The sequence below is a fragment of the Rana temporaria genome, chromosome 13 (genome assembly GCF_905171775.1).
Source record: "Rana temporaria chromosome 13, aRanTem1.1, whole genome shotgun sequence".
Taxonomy (NCBI): domain Eukaryota; kingdom Metazoa; phylum Chordata; class Amphibia; order Anura; family Ranidae; genus Rana; species Rana temporaria.
Genome location: NC_053501.1, coordinates 3,247,780 through 3,274,082, shown reverse-complemented (window position 1 = coordinate 3,274,082; position 26,303 = coordinate 3,247,780). Strand labels below are relative to the sequence as shown.

General features: G+C 53.4%; 1 protein-coding gene across 14 annotated transcripts in view; it reads left to right on the top strand.

The window, feature by feature from the left end:
- The window catches only part of EVL (Enah/Vasp-like), a 125,861-nt gene that overhangs the window by 12,072 nt on the left and 87,486 nt on the right, over positions 1 to 26,303 (top strand). Inside the window, exon 1 of one of the 14 annotated variants that reach the window (XM_040333001.1) lies at positions 17,821 to 18,006. The exons of the other annotated variants lie outside the window; for them this stretch is intronic. Coding sequence (XP_040188935.1) covers positions 17,984 to 18,006 — 23 coding nt within the window. The 5' untranslated portion in view covers positions 17,821 to 17,983. Of the gene's footprint in view, positions 1 to 17,820; positions 18,007 to 26,303 lie in introns of those variants that run through there. 14 annotated transcript variants of the gene reach the window in all.

The following is a 26,303-nucleotide window of genomic DNA, read 5'->3' as shown; positions in this document are numbered from 1 at the left end:
GGTGACAGTCGGCTCGGTGACAGTCGGCTCAGTGACGGTCGGCTCAGTGACAATCAGCTAGGTGACAGTCGGCTCAGTGACAGTCAGCTAGGTGACAGAGACGGTCGGCTCAGTGACAGTCAGTGACAGTCGGCTCAGTGACGGTCGGCTCAGTGACAGTCAGTGACGGTCGGCTCAGTGACAGTCGGTGACGGTCGGCTCAGTGACAGTCAGTGACAGTCGGCTCAGTGACGGTCGGCTCAGTGACGGTCGGCTCAGTGACAGTCAGTGACGGTCGGCTCAGTGACAGTCAGTGATGGTCGGCTCAGTGACGGTCGGCTCAGTGACGGTCGGCTCAGTGACGGTCGGCTCAGTGACAGTCAGTGATGGTCGGCTCAGTGACGGTCGGCTCAGTGACGGTCGGCTCAGTGACAGTCAGTGACAGTCGGCTCAGTGACGGTCGGCTCAGTGACAGTCAGTGATGGTCGGCTCAGTGACAGTCAGTGATGGTCGGCTCAGTGACGGTCGGCTCAGTGACGGTCGGCTCAGTGACAGTCAGTGACAGTCGGCTCAGTGACGGTCGGCTCAGTGACGGTCGGCTCAGTGACAGTCAGTGATGGTCGGCTCAGTGACAGTCAGTGATGGTCGGCTCAGTGACGGTCGGCTCAGTGACAGTCAGTGACAGTCGGCTCAGTGACGGTCGGCTCAGTGACGGTCGGCTCAGTGACAGTCAGTGATGGTCGGCTCAGTGACGGTCAGTGATGGTCGGCTCAGTGACAGTCAGTGATGGTCGGCTCAGTGACGGTCAGTGATGGTCGGCTCAGTGACGGTCGGCTCAGTGACGGTCGGCTCAGTGACGGTCGGCTCAGTGACAGTCAGTGATGGTCGGCTCAGTGACGGTCAGTGATGGTCGGCTCAGTGACAGTCAGTGATGGTCGGCTCAGTGACGGTCAGTGATGGTCGGCTCAGTGACGGTCGGCTCAGTGACGGTCGGCTCAGTGACGGTCGGCTCAGTGACAGTCAGTGATGGTCGGCTCAGTGACGGTCAGTGATGGTCGGCTCAGTGACAGTCAGTGATGGTCGGCTCAGTGACGGTCAGTGATGGTCGGCTCAGTGACGGTCGGCTCAGTGACGGTCGGCTCAGTGACGGTCGGCTCAGTGACAGTCAGTGATGGTCGGCTCAGTGACGGTCAGTGATGGTCGGCTCAGTGACAGTCAGTGATGGTCGGCTCAGTGACGGTCAGTGATGGTCGGCTCAGTGACGGTCGGCTCAGTGACGGTCGGCTCAGTGACGGTCGGCTCAGTGACAGTCAGTGATGGTCGGCTCAGTGACGGTCAGTGATGGTCGGCTCAGTGACGGTCGGCTCAGTGACAGTCGGCTCAGTGACGGTCGGCTCGGTGCCGTACATTATAATGGCAGACAGAACAGTTCTATACATGGGGGTTGGGTGAGCTCTGGTCCTGAGAGCTGACAATCTAATGGGGGGGGGGAAGTGATACAAAAGGTGAGAACAGGGGGGGGGGGGGGGGGGGGGGGATGGGCTGAGGGAGAAGGTAGAAATTCAGTTTTTTAGGTGGAGGGGGGATGGGCGTCCCTGAAGAGATGAGTTTTCAGGGATCGCTGTCAGTAAATCGATCGTTCATGAAGAATAAAAGAATCGGCCAACAATCGATCTTTTCCCAATCGATTTTAGCGATCAGCTGTGGATTCTGCCGAGTTGATTGACAATGGCGACATTTTGACGATCGGATTCCATTTAACGTATAGAAGATCGTTTTCGGGCGATCACAAAGCGCGTTTTATAGACGTCTCGTCTACGATCGCTCAGACCCAAACCGATCACAGATCGATACTTTGTATGAACGTTCTCCATCCCCCAGGAAAGCTTCTTCTGTGATTGGGAGAGGAGAAGAGAAGAGGCCGTCCTCCAGGTTACGATCGATCGATCGACGGTCATACATTGATGAAGAAAGACGATCGATCGCCGATCATACATTGATGAAGAAAGACGATCGATCGCCGATCATACATAGATGAAGAAAGACGATCGATCGCCGGTAATAACGTTGGTCCAATGAGAACGTCCCTTTTATTGGGTCTCTGACATCCGGCAGCTTTCCTCCCCTCCCCCGCCTTCTATATAAAAATGTAAGACGGAAAATCTGTTTCCATGGAAACCAGCTGTGCGAATTCTTCAATATCCCGGCACCGTCGCGTCCCGATATCTTCCCGCACGGCGCTTCATCGATCGTTTCCTTGCCAGGTGCTCTCCCAACCAATCAAAATCCTATCGGCTAATATCAAATAATAAACGTACATTACAACCCCTCCCCCGACCAATAAAAAAAAAGAAAACCCACCACGTGCGCTGCTAAAAAAAAAACGCATCGTTCCCGGTGACCAATGGGATCGATCGCTGAAAGGAATCCGCCAGATTCCATAGAGATCCTCACATGTGTGCTGGGTCCGCCTCCTAAGGTCTGTGCTGCCCCTCCCCCTTTCTCTCCCCTCCCTCTCCTTCTCCCCCTCGCTCTCTCTCTCTCCTCTCCCCCCCATTTTTTTTCCACCACAAGATGCCCCTCCCCCTCTCTCCCCACCCCCCAGTCTTCTACGTTGAGTGACACTCGGCGCTCCTCAGATCAGAAGACGGAGGGGATGCTGTGATTGGAGGGTGTCCTGGGTCCGCTCCTTGGGGGTGTCACCCCCCAACTCTGACATCATCATCATCTTCAGGACCGCCCACTGAGAGAAGAACGGAATAGGAGGATCTACAGCCAGTGGGCCAACTAGAAGATAAAGGGGGAGGTATGAAAAAAATGGGGGTGGGGTCATCGGGGGGATGATTGGGGGATGGGGGAGCTGATCCTCGGTTCACAGCGCGGGGAAACGTTCAGGAATTGCGGGTGTCAATGCAAAGTGGCGATTTTTCCTGCACCGGATCGCATGGTGGAGATTCAGCCACTTCAAAATGAACCGCACAGAAATGCCGTGCGGGTCCTACGCGTTTCACATGCAGGTCAATTTCATAGATGACAGGTTCACTTTAAAGCATTATCCGTGTTATGCGGCTCCCGGTGTGGGGGGGGGGGGGCTGTAGCGACTGCCCGGTTCTCAAACATCATTAACAAAAATAGACGGACAGGAGGGGCGGTTCGGGGCATCTGCTGTGCTGCTCCCCGTTCCTCATGGGAGGGACCTGCTCTGTAGAAGAGGTGATTGGTGGAGCCGCTTCTTCACTCCTCCTCACCGCTCTATTCTTTAGGTTTTCCCACGGAAATAAAACAACTGGAAACGACCCAAAAATGTGTGTCCGCGGTACACGGCCTACAAGGTATACAGCAAACAAGGGGCGTGGTATACAGCAAACAAGGGGCGTGGTATACAGCAAACAATGGGCATGGCATACAGCAAATAAGGGGCGTGGTATACAAGGGGTGTGGTATACAGCAAACAAGGGGCGTGGTATACAGCAAACAAGGGGCGTGGTATACAGCAAACAAGGGTCGTGGTATACAAGGGGCGTGGTATACAGCAAACAAGGGGCGTGGTATACAGCAAACAAGGGTCGTGGTATACAAGGGGCGTGGTATACAGCAAATAAGGGGCATGGTATACAAGGGCTGTGGTATACAGCAAACAAGGGGCGTGGCATACAGCAAATAAGGGGCGTGGTATACAAGGGGCATGGTATACAGCAAACAAGGGGCGTGGTATACAGCAAACAAGGGGCGTGGTATACAAGGGGCGTGGTATACAGCAAACAAGGGGCGTGGCATACATCAAATAAGGGGCGTGGTATACAAGGGGCATGGTATACAGCAAACAAGGGCGTGGCATACAGCAAATAAGGAGCATGGTATACAAGGGCTGTAGTATACAGCAAACAAGGGGCGTGGTGTACAGCAAACAAGGGGCGTGGTATACAGCAAACAATGGGCGTGGTTTACAAGGGGCGTGGTATACAGAAAACAAGGGGCGTGGTATACAAGGGGCGTGGTATACAGCAAACAAGGGGCGTGGCATACAGCAAATAAGGAGCATGGTATACAAGGGGTGTAGTATACAGCAAACAAGGGGCGTGGTATACAGCAAACAAGGGGCGTGGTATACAAGGGGCGTGGTATACAGCAAACAAGGGGTGTGGTATACAGCAAACAATGGGCGTGGTATACAAGGAGTGTGGTATACAGAAAACAAGGGGTGTGGTATACAAGGGGCGTGGTATACAGTAAACAAGGGGCGTGGCATACAGCAAATCAGGGGTGTGGTATACAAGGGGCGTGGTATACAGCAAATAGGCAGCATGGTATACAAGGGGCGTGGCATACAAGGGCTGTGGTATACAGCAAACAAGGGGCGTGGTGTACAGCAAACAAGGGGTGTGGTATAAAGCAAACAAGGGGCGTGGTATACAGCAAACAAGGGGCGTGGTATACAAGGGGCGTGTTATACAGAAAAGCCCCAATTGTCACCTTACACCTGACCTCATAGGACAGCCCACCTCCCCTCCCCCCTGATATGTGTCTGCTGTCCCATGTACCGGTATGAGGAAGTCTCCTCTTCTCTTTTTGTTGCTTCCTTTGTGTGATATCTCTGGTGATCCTGCCAATCCCTCTGCTTTCCTATTAAAAACTGACCACACTAAACATGATAGCACAGCATGGTCAGCTTTCTAGCTATGCTGGGAGCTCAACCCCTTCCCCAATTGTGCCCAATGTCCCCTGTCCCCAATCCTTGTGATCTCAGTAGCTTGGGGAAACTTTATTTTCCATTTGGGGAAATTTTCCTTCACTTCCTGTCCCATAGCCAAACAGGAAGTGAGAGGAAATCCCGGCAAATTGAGGGAATTCCCCCCCCCCCCCCGGTCACCAGAATTAGTGTCCCCATTGGAAGAGATGGAGAGGATTTGTCTCCCTCCCGGGGACACCCAACAGGGGGGGTCTCCCCCCCTCCCCCCCCCCCCCTCCATCCAACACCAAGAAAATCCTTTGCCTTTAGTTATACATGAATGTCGGTCTGCAGAGCGACGCGTTTCATCTCTCTAATGAATTGCACCTTTCTCTCTGTCCCTGACAAGTCGGAGAATTCTGCGTCAGACGTTCCGGCGCAGAGTCCGGCCGCTGGCGTCCTCTTCTCCCGGGACAGCTCCCATCCCCCGCGGAATGCGAAGAGTCGCTGCGCTCCCCCCGGGACGCGTTCTCCTCCTGTCCCCACCACGTCCCGTTCACATTTCTCCTCCCCTTAGACTGAAGGCCAACCCGTCTATTAGAGGCCGGCATAGAACGTCGTAAGTAGCGATATTCAGCTGTCTTCAGGCCGGTCACGTGACTCGCGGCCGCTTTCCAGCACCAATGGATGTCTTCTGTGGAAGGAGCCATGATCTCCCTCTGATGTCAGCCGGGGAGGGGGGGTCACGTGATCACTCTTCTCCCCTGCAGAATCCTGTCTTAGAGCTGGAAAGCGGCCACAAGTCACGTGACCGGCGGGGCTGAGCAGAGACAGACAGAGAGGAAGGGGGGGGGGGAGAGAGGAGAGCAAATCAACCTATCACAGAGGGAGGCACTTTGACCACGGTAATCTGGGCGGAGCTTCACTGGTTATCGTGGTCAGATTAGAGAGGGGGATACAGGAAGTGATGGGTGTAGAGGGGGGCAGATTATCTATCACAAGCGCTGTACTGTGTAGGAAACCAGAATATAAACCGCCCCCTTTTCCTTCTGTCCATTCATGAACCTGCACCGTGCTAGGCACCGCCCCCTCTTCTATCCATTCAGGAGCCAGCAAAGCACTAGGCACCGCCCCCTCTTCTATCCATTCAGGAGCCAGCAAAGCACTAGGCACCGCACCCTTTTCCTTCTGTCCATTCACGAACCTGCACCGTACTAGGCACCGCCCCCTCTTCTATCCATTCAGGAGCCAGTAAAGCACTAGGCACCGCCCCCTTTTCCTTCTGTCCATTCATGAACCTGCACCGTGCTAGGCACCGCCCCCTCTTCTATCCATTCAGGAGCCAGTAAAGCACTAGGCACCGCCCCCTTTTCCTTCTGTCCATTCATGAACCTGCACCGTGCTAGGCACCGCCCCCTCTTCTATCCATTCAGGAGCCAGTAAAGCACTAGGCACCGCCCCCTCTTCTATCCATTCAGGAGCCAGCAAAGCACTAGGCACCGCACCCTTTTCCTTCTGTCCATTCACGAACCTGCACCGTACTAGGCACCGCCCCCTCTTCTATCCATTCAGGAGCCAGTAAAGCACTAGGCACCGCCCCCTTTTCCTTCTGTCCATTCATGAACCTGCACCGTGCTAGGCACCGCCCCCTCTTCTATCCATTCAGGAGCCAGCAAAGCACTAGGCACCACCCCCTTATCCTTCTGTCCATTCATGAACCTGCACTGCACTAGGCACCGCCCCCTCTTCTATCCATTCAGGAGCCAGTAAAGCACTAGGCACCGCCCCCTTTTCCTTCTGTCCATTCATGAACCTGCACCGTGCTAGGCACCGCCCCCTCTTCTATCCATTCAGGAGCCAGTAAAGCACTAGGCACCACCCCCTCTTCTATCCATTCAGGAGCCAGTAAAGCACTAGGCACCACCCCCTTTTCCTTCTGTCCACTCATGAACCTGAACTGCATTAGGCACCGCCCCTCCTCCTCCTTCCCAGGACTCCCCTGACAAGGTCTTCTTCTGATCTCCTCTCCAGAAGGATGGTGACATCTCTGTTCAGGCATCATCCAAGGTCACCATTTACATGCTGGACTGAGATGCCGGCTCAGGGAGGACACAATCATGTAAATCCTGGTGCCTGTGCAATGCTTGGCTGTGTTTACAAATGTCTGACACAGATCAGCCCCCTGCTGCAGCCTCTCACCTTGCTACACTGACTTGCTACAAAGTTACAATGTACAGTCTGATCACTGGGGGGAGGAAATGCCTCCTCCTGCCTGCAGCAGACTGATAACATCATCCCAGCTCATTTTTTGCTGGTCTATGATAATGGGTGGAGCTTAGCGTGAAGAACGATCGTATCAGAAGAAGATTTCCTCCAATCCGGGGTCTGCGCTGCTTTCTATATTCTTCCTATGGAGCTCTGCTGTGTTGTACTGCGCCGTGGCAGATGTTGGCGATACACATCTATATATCTATAGACACACAGTGAGGGAAAAACGTATTTGATCGGCTGCTGATTTTGTGAAACGATCGCTCTGTCATTTCATTGGTCGGTTTATTATAACAGCGAGAGACAAAAATATCCGGAAGAACGCATTTCATAAAATCGATTCGCATTTTAATGAGTGGAATAAGTATGTGCACCCCTCACAGAACATGACTTGTGATTGGTGGAGAATCCCTTGTTGGCGATCACAGAGGTCAGACGTTTCTTGGAGTTGGCCTCCAGGTTCTCACACGTCTCAGGAGGGATTTTCTCCTCTTTGCAGATCCTCTCCGAGTCATTAAGGTTTCCAGGATGACGTTTGGTCACTCGAACCTTCAGCTCCCTCCACATATTTTCTATGGGATTTAGGTCTGGAGACTGGCTAGGCCACTCCGGGACTTTCATGTGCTTCTTCTTGAGCCCCTCCTTTGTTGCCTTGGCCATGTGTTTTGGGTCATTGACCTGCTGGAAGACCCGTCCACCACCCATCTTCAGTGCCCTGGCCGAGGGAAGGAGGTTCTCACCCAAGATTTTACAATACATGGCCCCGCCCATCGTCCCTTTGATGCGGTGAAGTTGTCCGGTTCCCCAAAACACCCCCAAAGCATAATGTTTCCCCCTCCATGTATGACAGTGGGGGATGGTGTTCTCCATGGACGGTGGGGGATGGTGTTCTCCATGGATGACGGTGGGGGATGGTGTTCTCCATGGACGGTGGGGGATGGTGTTCTCCATGGATGACGGTGGGGGATGGTGTTCTCCATGTATGATGGTGGGGGATGGTGTTCTCCATGGATGACGGTGGGGGGATGGTGTTCTCCATGGATGACGGTGGGGGATGGTGTTCTCCATGGATGACGGTGGGGGATGGTGTTCTCCATGGATGACGGTGGGGGATGGTGTTCTCCATGTATGACGGTGGGGGATGGTGTTCTCCATGGATGACGGTGGGGGATGGTGTTCTCCATGGATGACGGTGGGGGATGGTGTTCTCCATGGATGACGGTGGGGGATGGTGTTCTCCATGGATGACGGTGGGGGATGGTGTTCTCCATGTATGACGGTGGGGGATGGTGTTCTCCATGTATGACGGTGGGGGATGGTGTTCTCCATGTATGACGGCGGGGGATGGTGTTCTCCATGTATGACGGTGGGGGATGGTGTTCTCCATGTATGACGGTGGGGGATGGTGTTCTCCATGTATGACGGTGGGGGATGGTGTTCTCCATGGATGACGGTGGGGGACGGTGTTCTCCATGGATGACGGTGGGGGACGGTGTTCTCCATGGATGACGGTGGGGGACGGTGTTCTCCATGGATGACGGTGGGGGACGGTGTTCTCCATGTATGACGGTGGGGGATGGTGTTCTCCATGTATGACGGTGGGGGATGGTGTTCTCCATGGATGACGGTGGGGGACGGTGTTCTCCATGGATGACGGTGGGGGATGGTGTTCTCCATGGATGACGGTGGGGGACGGTGTTCTCCATGGATGACGGTGGGGGACGGTGTTCTCCATGGATGACAGTGGGGGGATGGTGTTCTCCATGTATGACGGTGGGGGATGGTGTTCTCCATGTATGACGGTGGGGGATGGTGTTCTCCATGTATGACGGTGGGGGAGGGTGTTCTCCATGGATGACGGTGGGGGATGGTGTTCTCCATGTAGGACGGTGGGGGATGGTGTTCTCCATGGATGACGGTGGGGGATGGTGTTCTCCATGTATGACGGTGGGGGGATGGTGTTCTCCATGTATGACAGTGGGGGGATGGTGTTCTCCATGGATGACGGTGGGGGGATGGTGTTCTCCATGGATGACGGTGGGGGATGGTGTTCTCCATGTATGACGGTGGGGGACGGTGTTCTCCATGGATGACGGTGGGGGGCGGTGTTCTCCATGGATGACGGTGGGGGACGGTGTTCTCCATGGATGACGGTGGGGGGACGGTGTTCTCCATGTATGACGGTGGGGGAGGGTGTTCTCCATGGATGACGGTGGGGGGATGGTGTTCTCCATGTATGACGGTGGGGGGGATGGTGTTCTCCATGTATGACGGTGGGGGGGATGATGTTCTCCATGGACGGTGGGGGATGGTGTTCTCCATGTATGACGGTGGGGGATGGTGTTCTCCATGTATGACGGTGGGGGATGGTGTTCTCCATGGATGACGGTGGGGGATGGTGTTCTCCATGTATGACGGTGGGGGATGGTGTTCTCCATGTATGACGGTGGGGGATGGTGTTCTCCATGTATGACGGTGGGGGGATGGTGTTCTCCATGTATGACGGTGGGGGAGGGTGTTCTCCATGGATGACGGTGGGGGATGGTGTTCTCCATGGACGGTGGGGGATGGTGTTCTCCATGGATGACGGTGGGGGATGGTGTTCTCCATGTATGATGGTGGGGGATGGTGTTCTCCATGGATGACGGTGGGGGATGGTGTTCTCCATGGATGACGGTGGGGGATGGTGTTCTCCATGGATGACGGTGGGGGATGGTGTTCTCCATGTATGACGGTGGGGGATGGTGTTCTCCATGGATGACGGTGGGGGATGGTGTTCTCCATGTATGACGGTGGGGGATGGTGTTCTCCATGTATGACGGTGGGGGATGGTGTTCTCCATGGATGACGGTGGGGGATGGTGTTCTCCATGGATGACGGTGGGGGATGGTGTTCTCCATGTATGACGGTGGGGGATGGTGTTCTCCATGTATGACGGTGGGGGATGGTGTTCTCCATGGATGACGGTGGGGGATGGTGTTCTCCATGTATGACGGTGGGGGATGGTGTTCTCCATGTATGACGGTGGGGGATGGTGTTCTCCATGTATGACGGTGGGGGATGGTGTTCTCCATGTATGACGGTGGGGGATGGTGTTCTCCATGTATGACGGTGGGGGATGGTGTTCTCCATGGATGACGGTGGGGGACGGTGTTCTCCATGTATGACGGTGGGGGACGGTGTTCTCCATGGATGACGGTGGGGGACGGTGTTCTCCATGGATGACGGTGGGGGACGGTGTTCTCCATGGATGACGGTGGGGGACGGTGTTCTCCATGGATGACGGTGGGGGGGGACGGTGTTCTCCATGGATGACGGTGGGGGAGGGTGTTCTCCATGGATGACGGTGGGGGGATGGTGTTCTCCATGGATGACGGTGGGGGGATGGTGTTCTCCATGTATGACGGTGGGGGGGATGATGTTCTCCATGGATGACGGTGGGGGATGGTGTTCTCCATGTATGACGGTGGGGGATGGTGTTCTCCATGGATGACGGTGGGGGATGGTGTTCTTCATGTATGACGGTGGGGGGTGGTGTTCTCCATGTATGACGGTGGGGGATGGTGTTCTCCATGTATGACGGTGGGGGGATGGTGTTCTCCATGGATGACGGTGGGGGGATGGTGTTCTCCATGGATGACGGTGGGGGATGGTGTTCTCCATGTATGACGGTGGGGGATGGTGTTCTCCATGGATGACGGTGGGGGATGGTGTTCTCCATGGATGACGGTGGGGGATGGTGTTCTCCATGGATGACGGTGGGGGATGGTGTTCTCCATGTATGACGGTGGGGGAGGGTGTTCTCCATGTATGACGGTGGGGGGATGGTGTTCTCCATGTATGACGGTGGGGGATGGTGTTCTCCATGTATGAAGGTGGGGGGATGGTGTTCTCCATGTATGAAGGTGGGGGATGGTGTTCTCCATGTATGACGGTGGGGGATGGTGTTCTCCATGTATGACGGTGGGGGATGGTGTTCTCCATGTATGACGGTGGGGGATGGTGTTCTCCATGGATGACGGTCGGGGATGGTGTTCTCCATGTATGACGGTGGGGGATGGTGTTCTCCATGGATGACGGTGGGGGATGGTGTTCTCCATGGATGACGGTGGGGGGGATGGTGTTCTCCATGTATGACGGTGGGGGGGATGGTGTTCTCCATGTATGACGGTGGGGGGGATGGTGTTCTCCATGTATGACGGTGGGGGGGGATGGTGTTCTCCATGTAGGACGGTGGGGGATGGTGTTCTCCATGTAGGACGGTGGGGGATGGTGTTCTCCATGTAGGACGGTGGGGGATGGTGTTCTCCATGTATGACGGTGGGGGATGGTGTTCTCCATGGAGGACGGTGGGGGATGGTGTTCTCCATGGAGGACGGTGGGGGATGGTGTTCTCCATGTATGACGGTGGGGGACGGTGTTCTCCATGGATGACGGTGGGGGGCGGTGTTCTCCATGGATGACGGTGGGGGACGGTGTTCTCCATGGATGACGGTGGGGGGGACGGTGTTCTCCATGTATGACGGTGGGGGAGGGTGTTCTCCATGGATGACGGTGGGGGGATGGTGTTCTCCATGTATGACGGTGGGGGGGATGGTGTTCTCCATGTATGACGGTGGGGGGGATGATGTTCTCCATGGACGGTGGGGGATGGTGTTCTCCATGTATGACGGTGGGGGATGGTGTTCTCCATGTATGACGGTGGGGGATGGTGTTCTCCATGGATGACGGTGGGGGATGGTGTTCTCCATGTATGACGGTGGGGGATGGTGTTCTCCATGTATGACGGTGGGGGATGGTGTTCTCCATGGACGGTGGGGGATGGTGTTCTCCATGTATGACGGTGGGGGGATGGTGTTCTCCATGTATGACGGTGGGGGAGGGTGTTCTCCATGGATGACGGTGGGGGATGGTGTTCTCCATGGACGGTGGGGGATGGTGTTCTCCATGGATGACGGTGGGGGATGGTGTTCTCCATGTATGATGGTGGGGGATGGTGTTCTCCATGGATGACGGTGGGGGATGGTGTTCTCCATGGATGACGGTGGGGGATGGTGTTCTCCATGGATGACGGTGGGGGATGGTGTTCTCCATGTATGACGGTGGGGGATGGTGTTCTCCATGGATGACGGTGGGGGATGGTGTTCTCCATGTATGACGGTGGGGGATGGTGTTCTCCATGTATGACGGTGGGGGATGGTGTTCTCCATGGATGACGGTGGGGGATGGTGTTCTCCATGGATGACGGTGGGGGATGGTGTTCTCCATGTATGACGGTGGGGGATGGTGTTCTCCATGTATGACGGTGGGGGATGGTGTTCTCCATGGATGACGGTGGGGGATGGTGTTCTCCATGTATGACGGTGGGGGATGGTGTTCTCCATGTATGACGGTGGGGGATGGTGTTCTCCATGTATGACGGTGGGGGATGGTGTTCTCCATGTATGACGGTGGGGGATGGTGTTCTCCATGTATGACGGTGGGGGATGGTGTTCTCCATGGATGACGGTGGGGGACGGTGTTCTCCATGTATGACGGTGGGGGACGGTGTTCTCCATGGATGACGGTGGGGGACGGTGTTCTCCATGGATGACGGTGGGGGACGGTGTTCTCCATGGATGACGGTGGGGGACGGTGTTCTCCATGGATGACGGTGGGGGGGACGGTGTTCTCCATGGATGACGGTGGGGGAGGGTGTTCTCCATGGATGACGGTGGGGGGATGGTGTTCTCCATGGATGACGGTGGGGGGATGGTGTTCTCCATGTATGACGGTGGGGGGGATGATGTTCTCCATGGATGACGGTGGGGGATGGTGTTCTCCATGTATGACGGTGGGGGATGGTGTTCTCCATGGATGACGGTGGGGGATGGTGTTCTTCATGTATGACGGTGGGGGGTGGTGTTCTCCATGTATGACGGTGGGGGATGGTGTTCTCCATGTATGACGGTGGGGGGATGGTGTTCTCCATGGATGACGGTGGGGGGATGGTGTTCTCCATGGATGACGGTGGGGGATGGTGTTCTCCATGTATGACGGTGGGGGATGGTGTTCTCCATGGATGACGGTGGGGGATGGTGTTCTCCATGGATGACGGTGGGGGATGGTGTTCTCCATGGATGACGGTGGGGGATGGTGTTCTCCATGTATGACGGTGGGGGGAGGGTGTTCTCCATGTATGACGGTGGGGGGATGGTGTTCTCCATGTATGACGGTGGGGGATGGTGTTCTCCATGTATGAAGGTGGGGGGATGGTGTTCTCCATGTATGAAGGTGGGGGATGGTGTTCTCCATGTATGACGGTGGGGGATGGTGTTCTCCATGTATGACGGTGGGGGATGGTGTTCTCCATGTATGACGGTGGGGGATGGTGTTCTCCATGGATGACGGTCGGGGATGGTGTTCTCCATGTATGACGGTGGGGGATGGTGTTCTCCATGGATGACGGTGGGGGATGGTGTTCTCCATGGATGACGGTGGGGGGGATGGTGTTCTCCATGTATGACGGTGGGGGGGATGGTGTTCTCCATGTATGACGGTGGGGGGGATGGTGTTCTCCATGTATGACGGTGGGGGGGATGGTGTTCTCCATGTAGGACGGTGGGGGATGGTGTTCTCCATGTAGGACGGTGGGGGATGGTGTTCTCCATGTAGGACGGTGGGGGATGGTGTTCTCCATGTATGACGGTGGGGGATGGTGTTCTCCATGGAGGACGGTGGGGGATGGTGTTCTCCATGGAGGACGGTGGGGGATGGTGTTCTCCATGTATGACGGCGGGGGGATGGTGTTCTGCATGTATGACGGCGGGGGGATGGTGTTCTCCATGTATGACGGTGGGGGATGGTGTTCTCCATGTATGACGGTGGGGGATGGTGTTCTCCATGTATGACGGTGGGGGATGGTGTTCTCCATGGATGACGGTGGGGGATGGTGTTCTCCATGTATGACGGTGGGGGATGGTGTTCTCCATGTATGACGGTGGGGGGGATGGTGTTCTCCATGTATGACGGTGGGGGATGATGTTCTCCATGTATGACGGTGGGGGGGATGGTGTTCTCCATGTATGACGGTGGGGGGATGGTGTTCTCCATGGATGACGGTGGGGGATGGTGTTCTCCATGGATGGCGGTGAGAGATGGTGTTCTCCATGGAGGACGGTGGGGGATGGTGTTCTCCATGTAGGACGGTGAGGGATGGTGTTCTCCATGTATGACGGTGGGGGATGGTGTTCTCCATGGATGACGGTGGGGGATGGTGTTCTCCATGTGTGACGGTGGGGGATGGTGTTCTCCATGGAGGACGGTGGGGGATGGTGTTCTCCATGTATGACGGTGGGGGATGGTGTTCTCCATGTATGACGGCGGGGGATGGTGTTCTCCATGTATGACGGTGGGGGGGGGTGGTGTTCTCCATGGATGACGGTGGGGGATGGTGTTCTCCATGTGTGACGGTGGGGGATGGTGTTCTTGGGGTTATAGGCGGCATTCCTCCTCCTCCAAACACTTGTTGAGTTGATGCCAAAGATCTCGATTTTGGTCTCCTCTGACCTCAACACTTTCCCCCAGTTCTCCTCTGAATCATTCAGATCTTCATTATCAGACTTCAGACGGGCTGTACATGTGATTTCCTGAGCAGGGGGACCTTGCGGGGGCTGCAGGATTTCAGTCCTTCCCGGTGTTCTGTGTTACCGATCGTTTTCTTGGTGACGATTGTCCCAGCTGAGATCAGTGACAAGATTCTCCCGTGTAGTTCTGGGCGGATTCCTCACCGTTCTCATGATCATTGGACCTCCACGAGGGGAGATCTTGTATGGAGCCCCAGACTGAGTAGGGTTGTCACCTCATCCCTTTAAACCTGAACACCTCTTTTCCGTCATTCATGTTTGGTTAGTTCAGTGTTTCTCAATTCCAGTCCTCAGGCCCCCCCAACAGGTCAGGTTTTCAGGATTTCCATTATTTTGCACAGGTGATTTGATCAGTTTCACTGCCTTAGTAATCACCACAGCCTTTTCATCTGAGGGAAATCCTGAAAACCTGACCTGTTGGGGGGGCCTGAGGACTGGAATTGAGAAACACTGGGTTAGTTCAATATCCTCACCTCTTTGGGGACCAAAGAATTCAAGCGGGGGGAGAATGTAGCCATGAAGTGCACAGGTTCTGAGGCTGATTAAGGTGGTGATTAAACTCACTTGGTGCCTCATCTGCATTAAATCCTCATAACCCGTGTAATTCATATGTTCGGGTTTAAAGGAATGAGGCGGCAACCCCTAAGACCGAGGGAGGGGGACCGTTATTTTGTGTTTCTTCCATTTGTGAACAATCCCACCAACTGTTGTCACCCTCTCACCAAGCTGCTCGGCGATGATCTTGTAGCCCATTCCAGCCTTGTGTAGATCTCCAATCTTCTCCCCGACGTCCTTGGCCAAGACCGAAGATCTGTCCATGGTGGAGAGATTGGAATCTGATTGGTTGCTTCTGTGAACAGGTGTCTTCTATACAGGTAACAAGCTGAGATTAGGAGCACTCCCTATAAGAGTTTTCCTAATCTCAGCTCGTTACCTGCATAGAAGACACCTGGGAGCCAGAAATATTGCCAATTGATCGGGGATCGAATATTTTTTTCACTCATTGACCACTTGCCAACCAGCCATCGCAGTTTTACTGCGGCAGCATGGCTCGGCTAAGCGAAACAATGTTATGTTACGTCGCTTTTCGCCATGTGGCCACTAGGGGCGCCTGCCCACTGCTCACCCCTGGAGCCGATGTGAGTGCCCGGCGGGCGTGATGACCACCAGGCACTAGACATGTGCACTGCCGAAAAAAAAAAAATTGTTTTCATTTTAATTCAGGTTTTTTTTTCGGAAATTCGAAAAAAAAATAGTTTTTTTGCTTTTTTTGGAAATTCCGGAAATTCGAAAAAGCAAAAAACGAATAAAACGTAAACAACATATTTTTTTTTTTTTTTTCAAATTTCCGAAAAAAAGCAAAAAAACGAATGAAACAAAAAACAATAAAGAATTTTCGGAAGTTCGGAATTCTGAAAATTCCCATTTTCGAATTTCAGACTTTTTTGTTTGTGATTCCGTCTCTCACTGTTATAATAAACCGACCAATAAAATGACAGACCGATCGTTTTTCTTTGTCACAAAATCGGCAGCCGATTTAAATACTCCCCCTCACTTTATATATGTTGGTTGGTGGATGTTGTACTGCGCCATGGCAGATGTTGGCGCTATAGAAATCAAAGCTCAGGTAAAAGTTTCGTGTTTTATGTCATTTTGTGCGGCGGATGTTGGCGATACGCTTCTATAATAATAATATATCTAAATATGTTGTTGTACAACGTTATGGCGGATGTTGGTGATATGCATCTATAATAATATACAGGTGGAGTAATACAGGCAGTACACCTGTAAGGGGCCCGGAGGTCCCCAGGTGGCAACCCCCCTTTTTTTAATGTATTTTTTATATAAAAAAAAATTATATATTTTATTTTTATTTTTATATATATTTAATTTTTTATTTATTTTTTGTTATTTAAAAAAACAATATATATATATAATATATATATATATATATATATATTTTTTTATATATATATTTAATTTTTTATTTATTTTTTGTTTTTATTAAAGGACCCGGAGGTCCTCAGGACACCGGATGGCAATCCCCCCCTTTTTTCTTTTTATTCTTTTTTTTAATATATATATATATATATATAATATATATATATATATATATATATATATATATATATATATATATATATATATATATATATATATATATATATATATATATTTTATTCTTTTTTTATATATTTTCTCTATATTTTTTTTTCTTTTTTATTAAAGGGCCCAGAGGTCCCCAGGGGCCCCCGTATGGCAGCAACCCCCCCCCTTTTTTTAATATATATATATATATATATATATTTTTTTTTTTATTAATGTGTCTTTAATAATATATATATAATTATGTTGATTGGTGGAAGTTGTACAGCGTTGTGGCGGATGTTGACGATATGCATCTATAATAATATACAGGGCCGCCATCAGGGAGAAGTACAGGCAGTGCAACTGTAAGGGGCCCGGAGGTCCCAGGTGGCATCCCCCCTTTTTTTTTTATAAAAAATATATATATATATATATATATATATATATATATATATATATATATATATATATATATATATATATATATTTTATATATTTAATTTTTTATTTATTTTTTGTTTTTATTAAAGGACTCGAAGGTCCCCAGAACCCCGGATGGCAATCCCCCCTTTTTTTTTTATTCGTTTTTTTTAATTATATATATATACATTTTTTATTCTTTTTTATATATTTTCTTTTTTCTTCTTTTTATTAAAGGGCCCAGAGGTCCCCAGGGATTTTTTAATAATTTTTTTAATATATATATTTTTTATTTTTATTAAAGGACTCGGAGGTCCCCAGAACCCCGGATGGCAACCCCCCTTTTTTTTTATTCGTTTTTATATATATATATATATATATTTTATTCTTTTTTATATATTTTCTTTTTTCCTTTTTTTTTCTTTTTATTAAAGGGCCCAGAGGTCCCCAGGGATTTTTTTTAATATTTTTATTAATGCGTCTATAACAATATATATAAAATGATGTTGATTGGTGGAAGTTGTACGGCGCTGTGGCGGATGTCGGTGCCATAGGAATCTTTGCTACAACGACATTCCAGAGATCGGGGGTTTGTACTGCACCGTGGAACATGTTGGTGCTATGATGACTTCTTTTGTAATGCAGTAAAGTGCTTGTCGGTCCCAGGCAGCCAGTCAGGTTGGAGTTTCCTGTGGCTGGCTGAGCTGTGATTGGTTTGCTGTGGATTCTATGGCCCCCCTCCCCCCCCTCCTTGGTCACATGACGGGTTGCTCTGCAGCTGGGTAGAGCTGGGTCTCTCCTCGCTCTGCATGCTGCATCTTCTCCTCGCTCTGCATGCTGCATCTTCTCCTCGCTCATCCTCCTCCTGACAATGCAGCAATCGTCGCTGTGACCCCCCCCCCCCAGGAGCGGCGAGCAGAGCCGGGCGCAGGCCATGTTGGCGGTGGAGGATTTCAGGTAGGTCGCCCGCCCTCCCAGGATTCCATTATTCTGCATGTCCTTCAGCCAGGGAATGTCAGCCCTCTGATTGGCTGCAGCTGGTGGTACAATTAGCGCCATCCATTGTTCATCCGGCAGATCTGACATTTGTGGGTCAGACGGGATTTCACGCGAAGTAACGCCGGTGGTGGAGTCACTTCATCATATCTGTGGGGGGAGGGGGGGCATCGCTGAGCATTTCTCCATACAACCCCCGACACCTTTCCCGGAGGAGCTGACAATCTATTCTCTCCCGCCAGACACCGGTCCCTTCCCCTGAGGAGCTGGCAATCTATTCTCTCCCGCCAGGCACCGGTCCGTTCCCCTGAGGAGCTGACAATCTATTCTCTCCCGCCAGACACCGGTCTCTTCCCCTGAGGAGCTGGCAATCTATTCTCTCCCGCCAGACACCGGTCCCTTCCCCTGAGGAGCTGGCAATCTATTCTCTCCCTCCAGACACTGGTCCCTTCCCCAGAGGAGCTGGCAATCTATTCTCTCCAGCCAGACACCGGTCCCTTCCCCTGAGGAGCTGGCAATCTATTCTCTCCAGCCAGACACCGGTCCCTTCCCCTGAGGAGCTGGCAATCTATTCTCTCCCGCCAGACACCGGTCCCTTCCCCTGAGGAGCTGACAATCTATTCTCTCCCTCCAGACACCAGTCCCTTCCCCGGAGGAGCTGACAATCTATTCTCTCCCTCCAGACACCGGTCCCTTCCCCTGAGGAGCTGACAATCTATTCTCTCCCGCCAGACACCGGTCCCTTCCCCTGAGAAGCTGGCAATCTATTTCCCCCTGCCAGACACCGGTCCCTTCCCCTGAGGAGCTGGCAATCTATTCTCTCCCTCCAGACACCAGTCCCTTCCCCTGAGGAGCTGACAATCTATTCTCTCCCGCCAGACACTGGTCCCTTCCCCAGAGGAGCTGGCAATCTATTCTCTCCCTCCAGACACCGGTCCCTTCCCCTGAGGAGCTGGCAATCTATTCTCTCCCGCCAGACACCGGTCCCTTCCCCTGAGGAGCTGACAATCTATTCTCTCCCGCCAGACACCGGTCCCTTCCCCTGAGGAGCTGACAATCTATTCTCTCCCGCCAGACACCGGTCCCTTCCCCAGAGGAGCTGACAATCTTTTCTCTCCCGCCAGACACCGGTCCCTTCCCCTGAGGAGCTGGCAATCTATTCTCTCCCGCCAGACACCGGTTCCTTCCCCGGAGGAGCTGACAATCTATTCTCTCCCACCAGACACCGGTCCCTTCCTCTGAGGAGCTGACAATCTATTCTCTCCCGCCAGACACCGGTCCCTTCCCCTGAGAAGCTGGCAATCTATTTCCCCCTGCCAGACACCGGTCCCTTCCCCTGAGGAGCTGGCAATCTATTCTCTCCCTCCAGACACCGGTCCCTTCCCCTGAGGAGCTGGCAATCTATTCTCTCCCATCAGACACCGGTCCCTTCCCCTGAGGAGCTGACAATCTATTCTCTCCCGCCAGACACCGGTCCCTTCCCCTGAGGAGCTGACAATCTATTCTCTCCCGCCAGACACCGGTCCCTTCCCCTGAGGAGCTGGCAATCTATTCTCTCCCGCCAGACACCGGTCCCTTCCCCTGAGGAGCTGACAATCTATTCTCTCCCGCCAGACACCGGTCCCTTCCCCTGAGGAGCTGACAATCTATTTTCTCCCGCCAGACACCGGTCCCTTCCCCCGAGGAGCTGGCAATCTATTCTCTCCCGCCAGACACCGGTCCCTTCCCCCGAGGAGCTGGCAATCTATTCTCTCCCGCCAGACACCGGTCCCTTCCCCCGAGGAGCTGACAATCTATTCTCTCCCTCCAGACACCGGTCCCTTCCCCTGAGGAGCTGGCAATCTATTCTCTCCTTCCAGACACCGGTTCCTTCCCCTGAGGAGCTGGCAATCTATTCTCTCCCTCCAGACACCGGTCCCTACCCCTGAGGAGCTGACACTCTATTCTCTCCCTCCTGACACCGGTCCCTTCCCCGGAGGAGCTGACAATCTATTCTCTCCCTCCAGACACCGGTCCCTTCCCTTGAGGAGCTGACAATCTATTCTCTCCCGCCAGACACCGGTCCCTTCCCCTGAGGAGCTGGCAATCTATTCTCTCCCGCCAGACACCGGTCCCTTCCCCCGAGGAGCTGACAATCTATTCTCTCCCGCCAGACACCGGTCCCTTCCCCTGAGGAGCTGGCAATCTATTCTCTCCCGCCAGACACCGGTCCCTTCCCCTGAGGAGCTGGCAATCTATTCTCTCCCTCCAGACACCGGTCCCTTCCCCTGAGGAGCTGGCAATCTATTCTCTCCCGCCCGACACCGGTCCCTTCCCCTGAGGAGCTGCCAATCTATTCTCTCCCGCCCTTCCCCTGAGGAGCTGGCAATCTATTCTCTCCCTCCAGACACCGGTCCCTTCCCCTGAGGAGCTGGCAATCTATTCTCTCCCTCCAGACACCAGTCCCTTCCCTTGAGGAGCTGACAATCTATTCTCCCCCTCCAGACACCTGTCCCTTCCCCTGAGGAGCTGGCAATCTATTCTCTCCCGCCAGACACCGGTCCCTTCCCCTGAGGAGCTGACAATCTTTTGTCTCCCGGTGATGATCCACCGGACTCCAGGTTGGCCCTTCTGGCGGATGTCAGAGGTGACGGGCCCCCGGTCCAGGCCGTAGTGCTGGAAGGATTTGGGGGAAATCAGGACAACTGAAGAGATTTTGTAGAAGGAACTGAACCCAGCGAAGTTGCTTTAAATGGTGTGGCCTCCTAATCAATTATCACGCCGACCCTCCATCAACCCCCCCCAAACACTGACCCTTTATCTACCCCCCAACACTGACCCTCCATCTACCCCCCCCAAACACTGACCCTTTATCTACCCCCCAACACTGACCCTCCATCTACCCCCCTACACCGACCCTCCATCAACCCCCCGAAACACTGACCCTTTATCTACCCCCCTACACCGACCCTCCATCTACCCCCAACACCGACCCCCCATTACACTCACCCTCCATCAACCCCCCAACACTGACCCTCTATCAACCCCCCCGACACTGACCCTCCATCAACACCCCGACACTGACCCTCTATCAACACCCCCCCCCCAACACTGACCCTCCATCAACGCACCAACACTGACCCTCCATCAACACCCCGACACTGACCCTCCATCAACGCACCAACACTGACCCTCTATCAACACCCCAGCACTGACCCTCCATCAACACCCCAACACTGACCCTCCATCAACCCCCCCAAACACTGACCCTCCATCAACCCCCCCAAACACTGACCCTTTATCTACCCCCCAAACACTGACCCTTTATCTACCCCCCAACACTGACCCTCCATCAATGCCCCAACACTGACCCTCCATCAACGCCCCAACACTGACCCTCCATCAACACCCCGACACTGACCCTCTATCAACACCCCCCCAACACTGACCCTCCATCAACACCCCAGCACTGACCCTCCATCAATGCCCCAACACTGACCCTCCATCAATGCCCCAACACTGACCCTCCATCAATGCCCCAACACTGACCCTCCATCAATGCCCCAACACTGACCCTCCATCAATGCCCCAACACTGACCCTCCATCAACGCCCCAACACTGACCCTCTATCAACACCCCCCCCAACACTGACCCTCCATCAACACCCCAACACTGACCCTCCATCAACACCCCAACACTGACCCTCCATCAACGCCCCAACACTGACCCTCCATCAACGCCCCAACACTGACCCTCCATCAACACCCCAACACTGACCCTCCATCAACACCCCAACACTGACCCTCCATCAACGCCCCAACACTGACCCTCCATCAACGCCCCAACACTGACCCTCCATCAACGCCCCAACACTGACCCTCCATCAACACCCCGAACCCTGACCCTCCATCAACACCCCAACACTGACCCTCCATCAACGCCCCAACACTGACCCTCCATCAACGCCCCAACACTGACCCTCCATCAACGCCCCAACACTGACCCTCCATCAACACCCCGACACTAAACCTCCATCAACGCCCCAACACTGACCCTCCATCAACACCCCGACACTAAACCTCTATCTACCCCCCGACACTGACCCTCCATCAACGCCCCAACACTGACCCTCCATCAACGCCCCAACACTGACCCTCCATCAACGCCCCAACACTGACCCTCCATCAACGCCCCAACACTGACCCTCCATCAACGCCCCAACACTGACCCTCCATCAATGCCCCAACACTGACCCTCCATCAATGCCCCAACACTGACCCTCAATCCATGCCCCAACACTGACCCTCAATCAATGCCCCAACACTGACCCTCCATCAATGCCCCAACACTGACCCTCCATCAACGCCCCAACACTGACCCTCCATCAACGCCCCAACACTGACCCTCCATCAATGCCCCAACACTGACCCTCCATCAATGCCAAAACACTGACCCTCCATCAACGCCCCAACACTGACCCTCCATCAACGCCCCAACACTGACCCTCCATCAACGCCCCAACACTGACCCTCCATCAACGCCCCAACACTGACCCTCCATCAACCCTGTGGGTTATGTAAGGGGATGACAGGTATGTAGGTTACATAGGGTATGTAGGTTATGTAGGGTATGGTAGGTTATGTAGGGTACATAGGGTATGTAGGGGGGGATGACGAGTACGTAGGTTATGTAGGGTATGATGGGTATTATAGGTTACGTAGGTAATGTAGGGTATGGTAGGGTATGATGGGTATGGTAGGGTATGATAGGTTACGTAGGTAATGTAGGGTATGGTAGGGTATGATAGGTTACGTAGCGGGTCGGCCTCCCCCGGTCTATTTCGGGGACTCGGCTCGAATTATAACTTGGCAATCCTCAGCTGATAACGATCTGAGGGAAGGAATGCGCGGGAAATGTCGCGCGGCCCGGGTGTTAATGAGTGGGAGTGGCCTGACCACTTCAATCTCTTCTCATTTCTAGACTCATCATCCATACCTTCAGATCTGCAGACATGATCTCTGGTGATCCCGCCATGGAGGTCCTTGTCCGGGAGCTTCCTGTTTTCGCGTGACAACCCTCTGTCCCCGTCTCCCAATTGTACTCCAGTGTTGTCATTTGGTCACAAGGGGCTTCCTATAGTGATGGTTTCAGCACACATTCCATCAGTAGTGTATGGAGAGTGAGACGGGAAGTGTCTGCACAGAGGCTGCAGGAGATCAGCAGCGCTGAGATGTAATAAAGGATGAAAAGAGAACCCGTAAAACTCCATTGTAATTAGACACAAATACTGCGGCTCTTGTAGGTCTTACACCGAGCTTTATAAACGTCACGCCTTTGTGCTTACTTCTCAATCAGAGCAAACAGGACTTCTTATGACTTTCTTTCACCAATGTATAGAGGGGTATGAATACTTTTTCCAGGCGCTGTCTATAGAGGGGTATGAATACTTTTTCCAGGCTCTGTATATAGAGGGGTATGAATACTTTTTCCTGTCTCTGTATATAGAGGGGTATGAATACTTTTTCCTGTCTCTGTATATAGAGGGGTATGAATACTTTTTCCTGTCTCTGTATATAGAGGGGTATGAATACTTTTTCCTGTCTCTGTATATAGAGGGGTATGAATACTTTTTCCTGTCTCTGTGTATAGAGGGGTATGAATACTTTTTCCTGTCTCTGTGTATAGAGGGGTATGAATACTTTTTCCTGTCTATGTGTATAGAGGGGTATGAATACTTTTTCCAGGCTCTGTGTATAGAGGGGTATGAATACTTTTTCCAGGCTCTGTGTATAGAGGGGTATGAATACTTTTTCCAGGTGCTGTGTATAGAGGGGTATGAATACTTTTTCCAGGCTCTGTCTATAGAGGGGTGTGAATACTTTTTCCAGGCTCTGTCTATAGAGGGGTATGAATACTTTTTCCAGGCTCTGTCTATAGAGGGGTGTGAATACTTTTTCCAGGCGCTGTGTATAGAGGGGTATGAATACTTTTTCCAGGCTCTGTGTATAGAGGGGTGTGAATACTTTTTCCAGGCGCTGTGTATAGAGGGGTATGAATACTTTTTCCAGGCTCTGTCTATAGAGGGGTATGAATACTTTTTCCAGGCTCTGTGTATAGAGGGGTATGAATACTTTTTCCAGGCGCTGTGTATAGAGGGGTATGAATACTTTTTCCAGGTGCTGTGTATAGAGGGGTATGAATACTTTTTCCAGGCTCTGTGTATAGAGGGGTATGAATACTTTTTCCAGGCGCTGTGATGTCACCGCTCTCTAGTGATTGGATGGGCTGCATTCTCAGTGACTGACAGACACCGGCCGCCGCTGCTTGTCACCCTATAACAGGAAGTGCCTGAACAAGGACCGCCCTGGCGGGATCATCGGGGATTGTTTTAATAATAAAAAAAATATGTCGCGGCTCCGAGTTCCTCTAGAGATGGATCCCGAGCTCCGCCCCCCGGGGATCTCCCTGAAATAGAAGTGTGAAGATCGCGTCCGTCACATGACCTCTCTATTAATAGAGATCGTCTCCCCCCAACTCCGCCTCCCGGGGAGAGCTCCGCCCACAACCCAGAGTGCTGCCCTATCAGGTTCCTCAACAGCTGAATGTGAGAGATCCCTATCTCCACCACAACCCCTCCCCCACCACAACCCCTCCCCCCATCACTATCCCCCCCCATCACACACCCCCCATCACTATCTCCCCCCCACCACAACCCCCCCCCCATCACTATCTCCCCCATCACTATCTCCACCACAACCCCCCCCCCCATCACTATCCCCCCCCATCACAACCCCCCCATCACAACTACCCCCCCATTACTATCCCCCCCCCATCACTATCCCCCCATCACTATCTCCACCACAAACCCCCCCCCCCATCACTATCCCCCCCCCCATCACAACCCCCCCATCACTATCTCCACCACAACCCCCCCCCCCCATCACTATCCCCCCCATCACAACCCCCCCCATCACTATCTCCACCACTATCCCCCCCATCACTATCCCCCCCATCACTATCCCCCCCCATCACAACCCCCCCATCACTATCTCCACCACTACCCCCCCCCATCACTATCCCCCCCATCACTATCTCCACCACTACCCCCCCCATCACTATCTCCCCCCCATCACTATCTCCACCACTACCCCCCCCATCACTATCCCCCCCCATCACAACCCCCCCATCACTATCTCCACCACTACCCCCCCCATCACTATCCCCCCCCATCACTATCTCCACCACTACCCCCCCCCCATCACTATCTCCCCCCCATCACTATCTCCCCCCATCACTATCTCCACCACTACCCCCCCCATCACTATCCCCCCCCATCACAACCCCCCCATCACTATCTCCACCACTACCCCCCCCATCACTATCTCCCCCCCATCACTATCTCCACCACTACCCCCCCCATCACTATCCCCCCCATCACAACCCCCCCATCACTATCTCCACCACTACCCCCCCCATCACTATCCCCCCCCATCACTATCTCCACCACTACCCCCCCCATCACTATCTCCCCCCCATCACTATCCCCCCATCATTATCTCCCCCCCCATCACTATCTCCCCCCCCATCACTATCTCCCCCCATCACTATCTCCCCCCATCACTATCCCCATCACTACCCCCCCCATCACTATCCCCCCCATCACTATCCCCCCCATCACTATCTCCCCCATCACTATCCCCCCCCATCACTATCTCCCCCATCACTATCTCCCCCCATCACTATCTCCCCCATCACTATCTCCCCCCATCACTATCTCCCCCCCCATCACTATCCCCCCCATCACTATCTCCCCCATCACTATCTCCCCCCATCACTATCTCCCCCATCACTATCTCCCCCCATCACTATCTCCCCCCCCCATCACTATCCCCCCCACCACTACCCCCCCCATCACTATCTCCCCCATCACTATCTCCCCCCATCACTATCTCCCCCATCACTATCTCCCCCCCCCATCACTACCCCCCCATCACTATCTCCCCCATCACTATCTCCCCCATCACTATCCCCCCCCATCACTATCTCCCCCCCACCACTACCCCCCCATCACTATCCCCCCCATCACTATCCCCCCCCCCCATCACTACCCCCCCCCCATCACTATCCCATCACAGCCCCCCCCCCCAATCTCCACCACAACCCCCCCCATCACTATCCCCATCACAACCCCCCCCCATCACTATCCCCCCCCCCCATCACAACCCCCCCATCCCTATCTCCACCACAACCCCCCCCCCCCCCCAATCACTATCCCCAT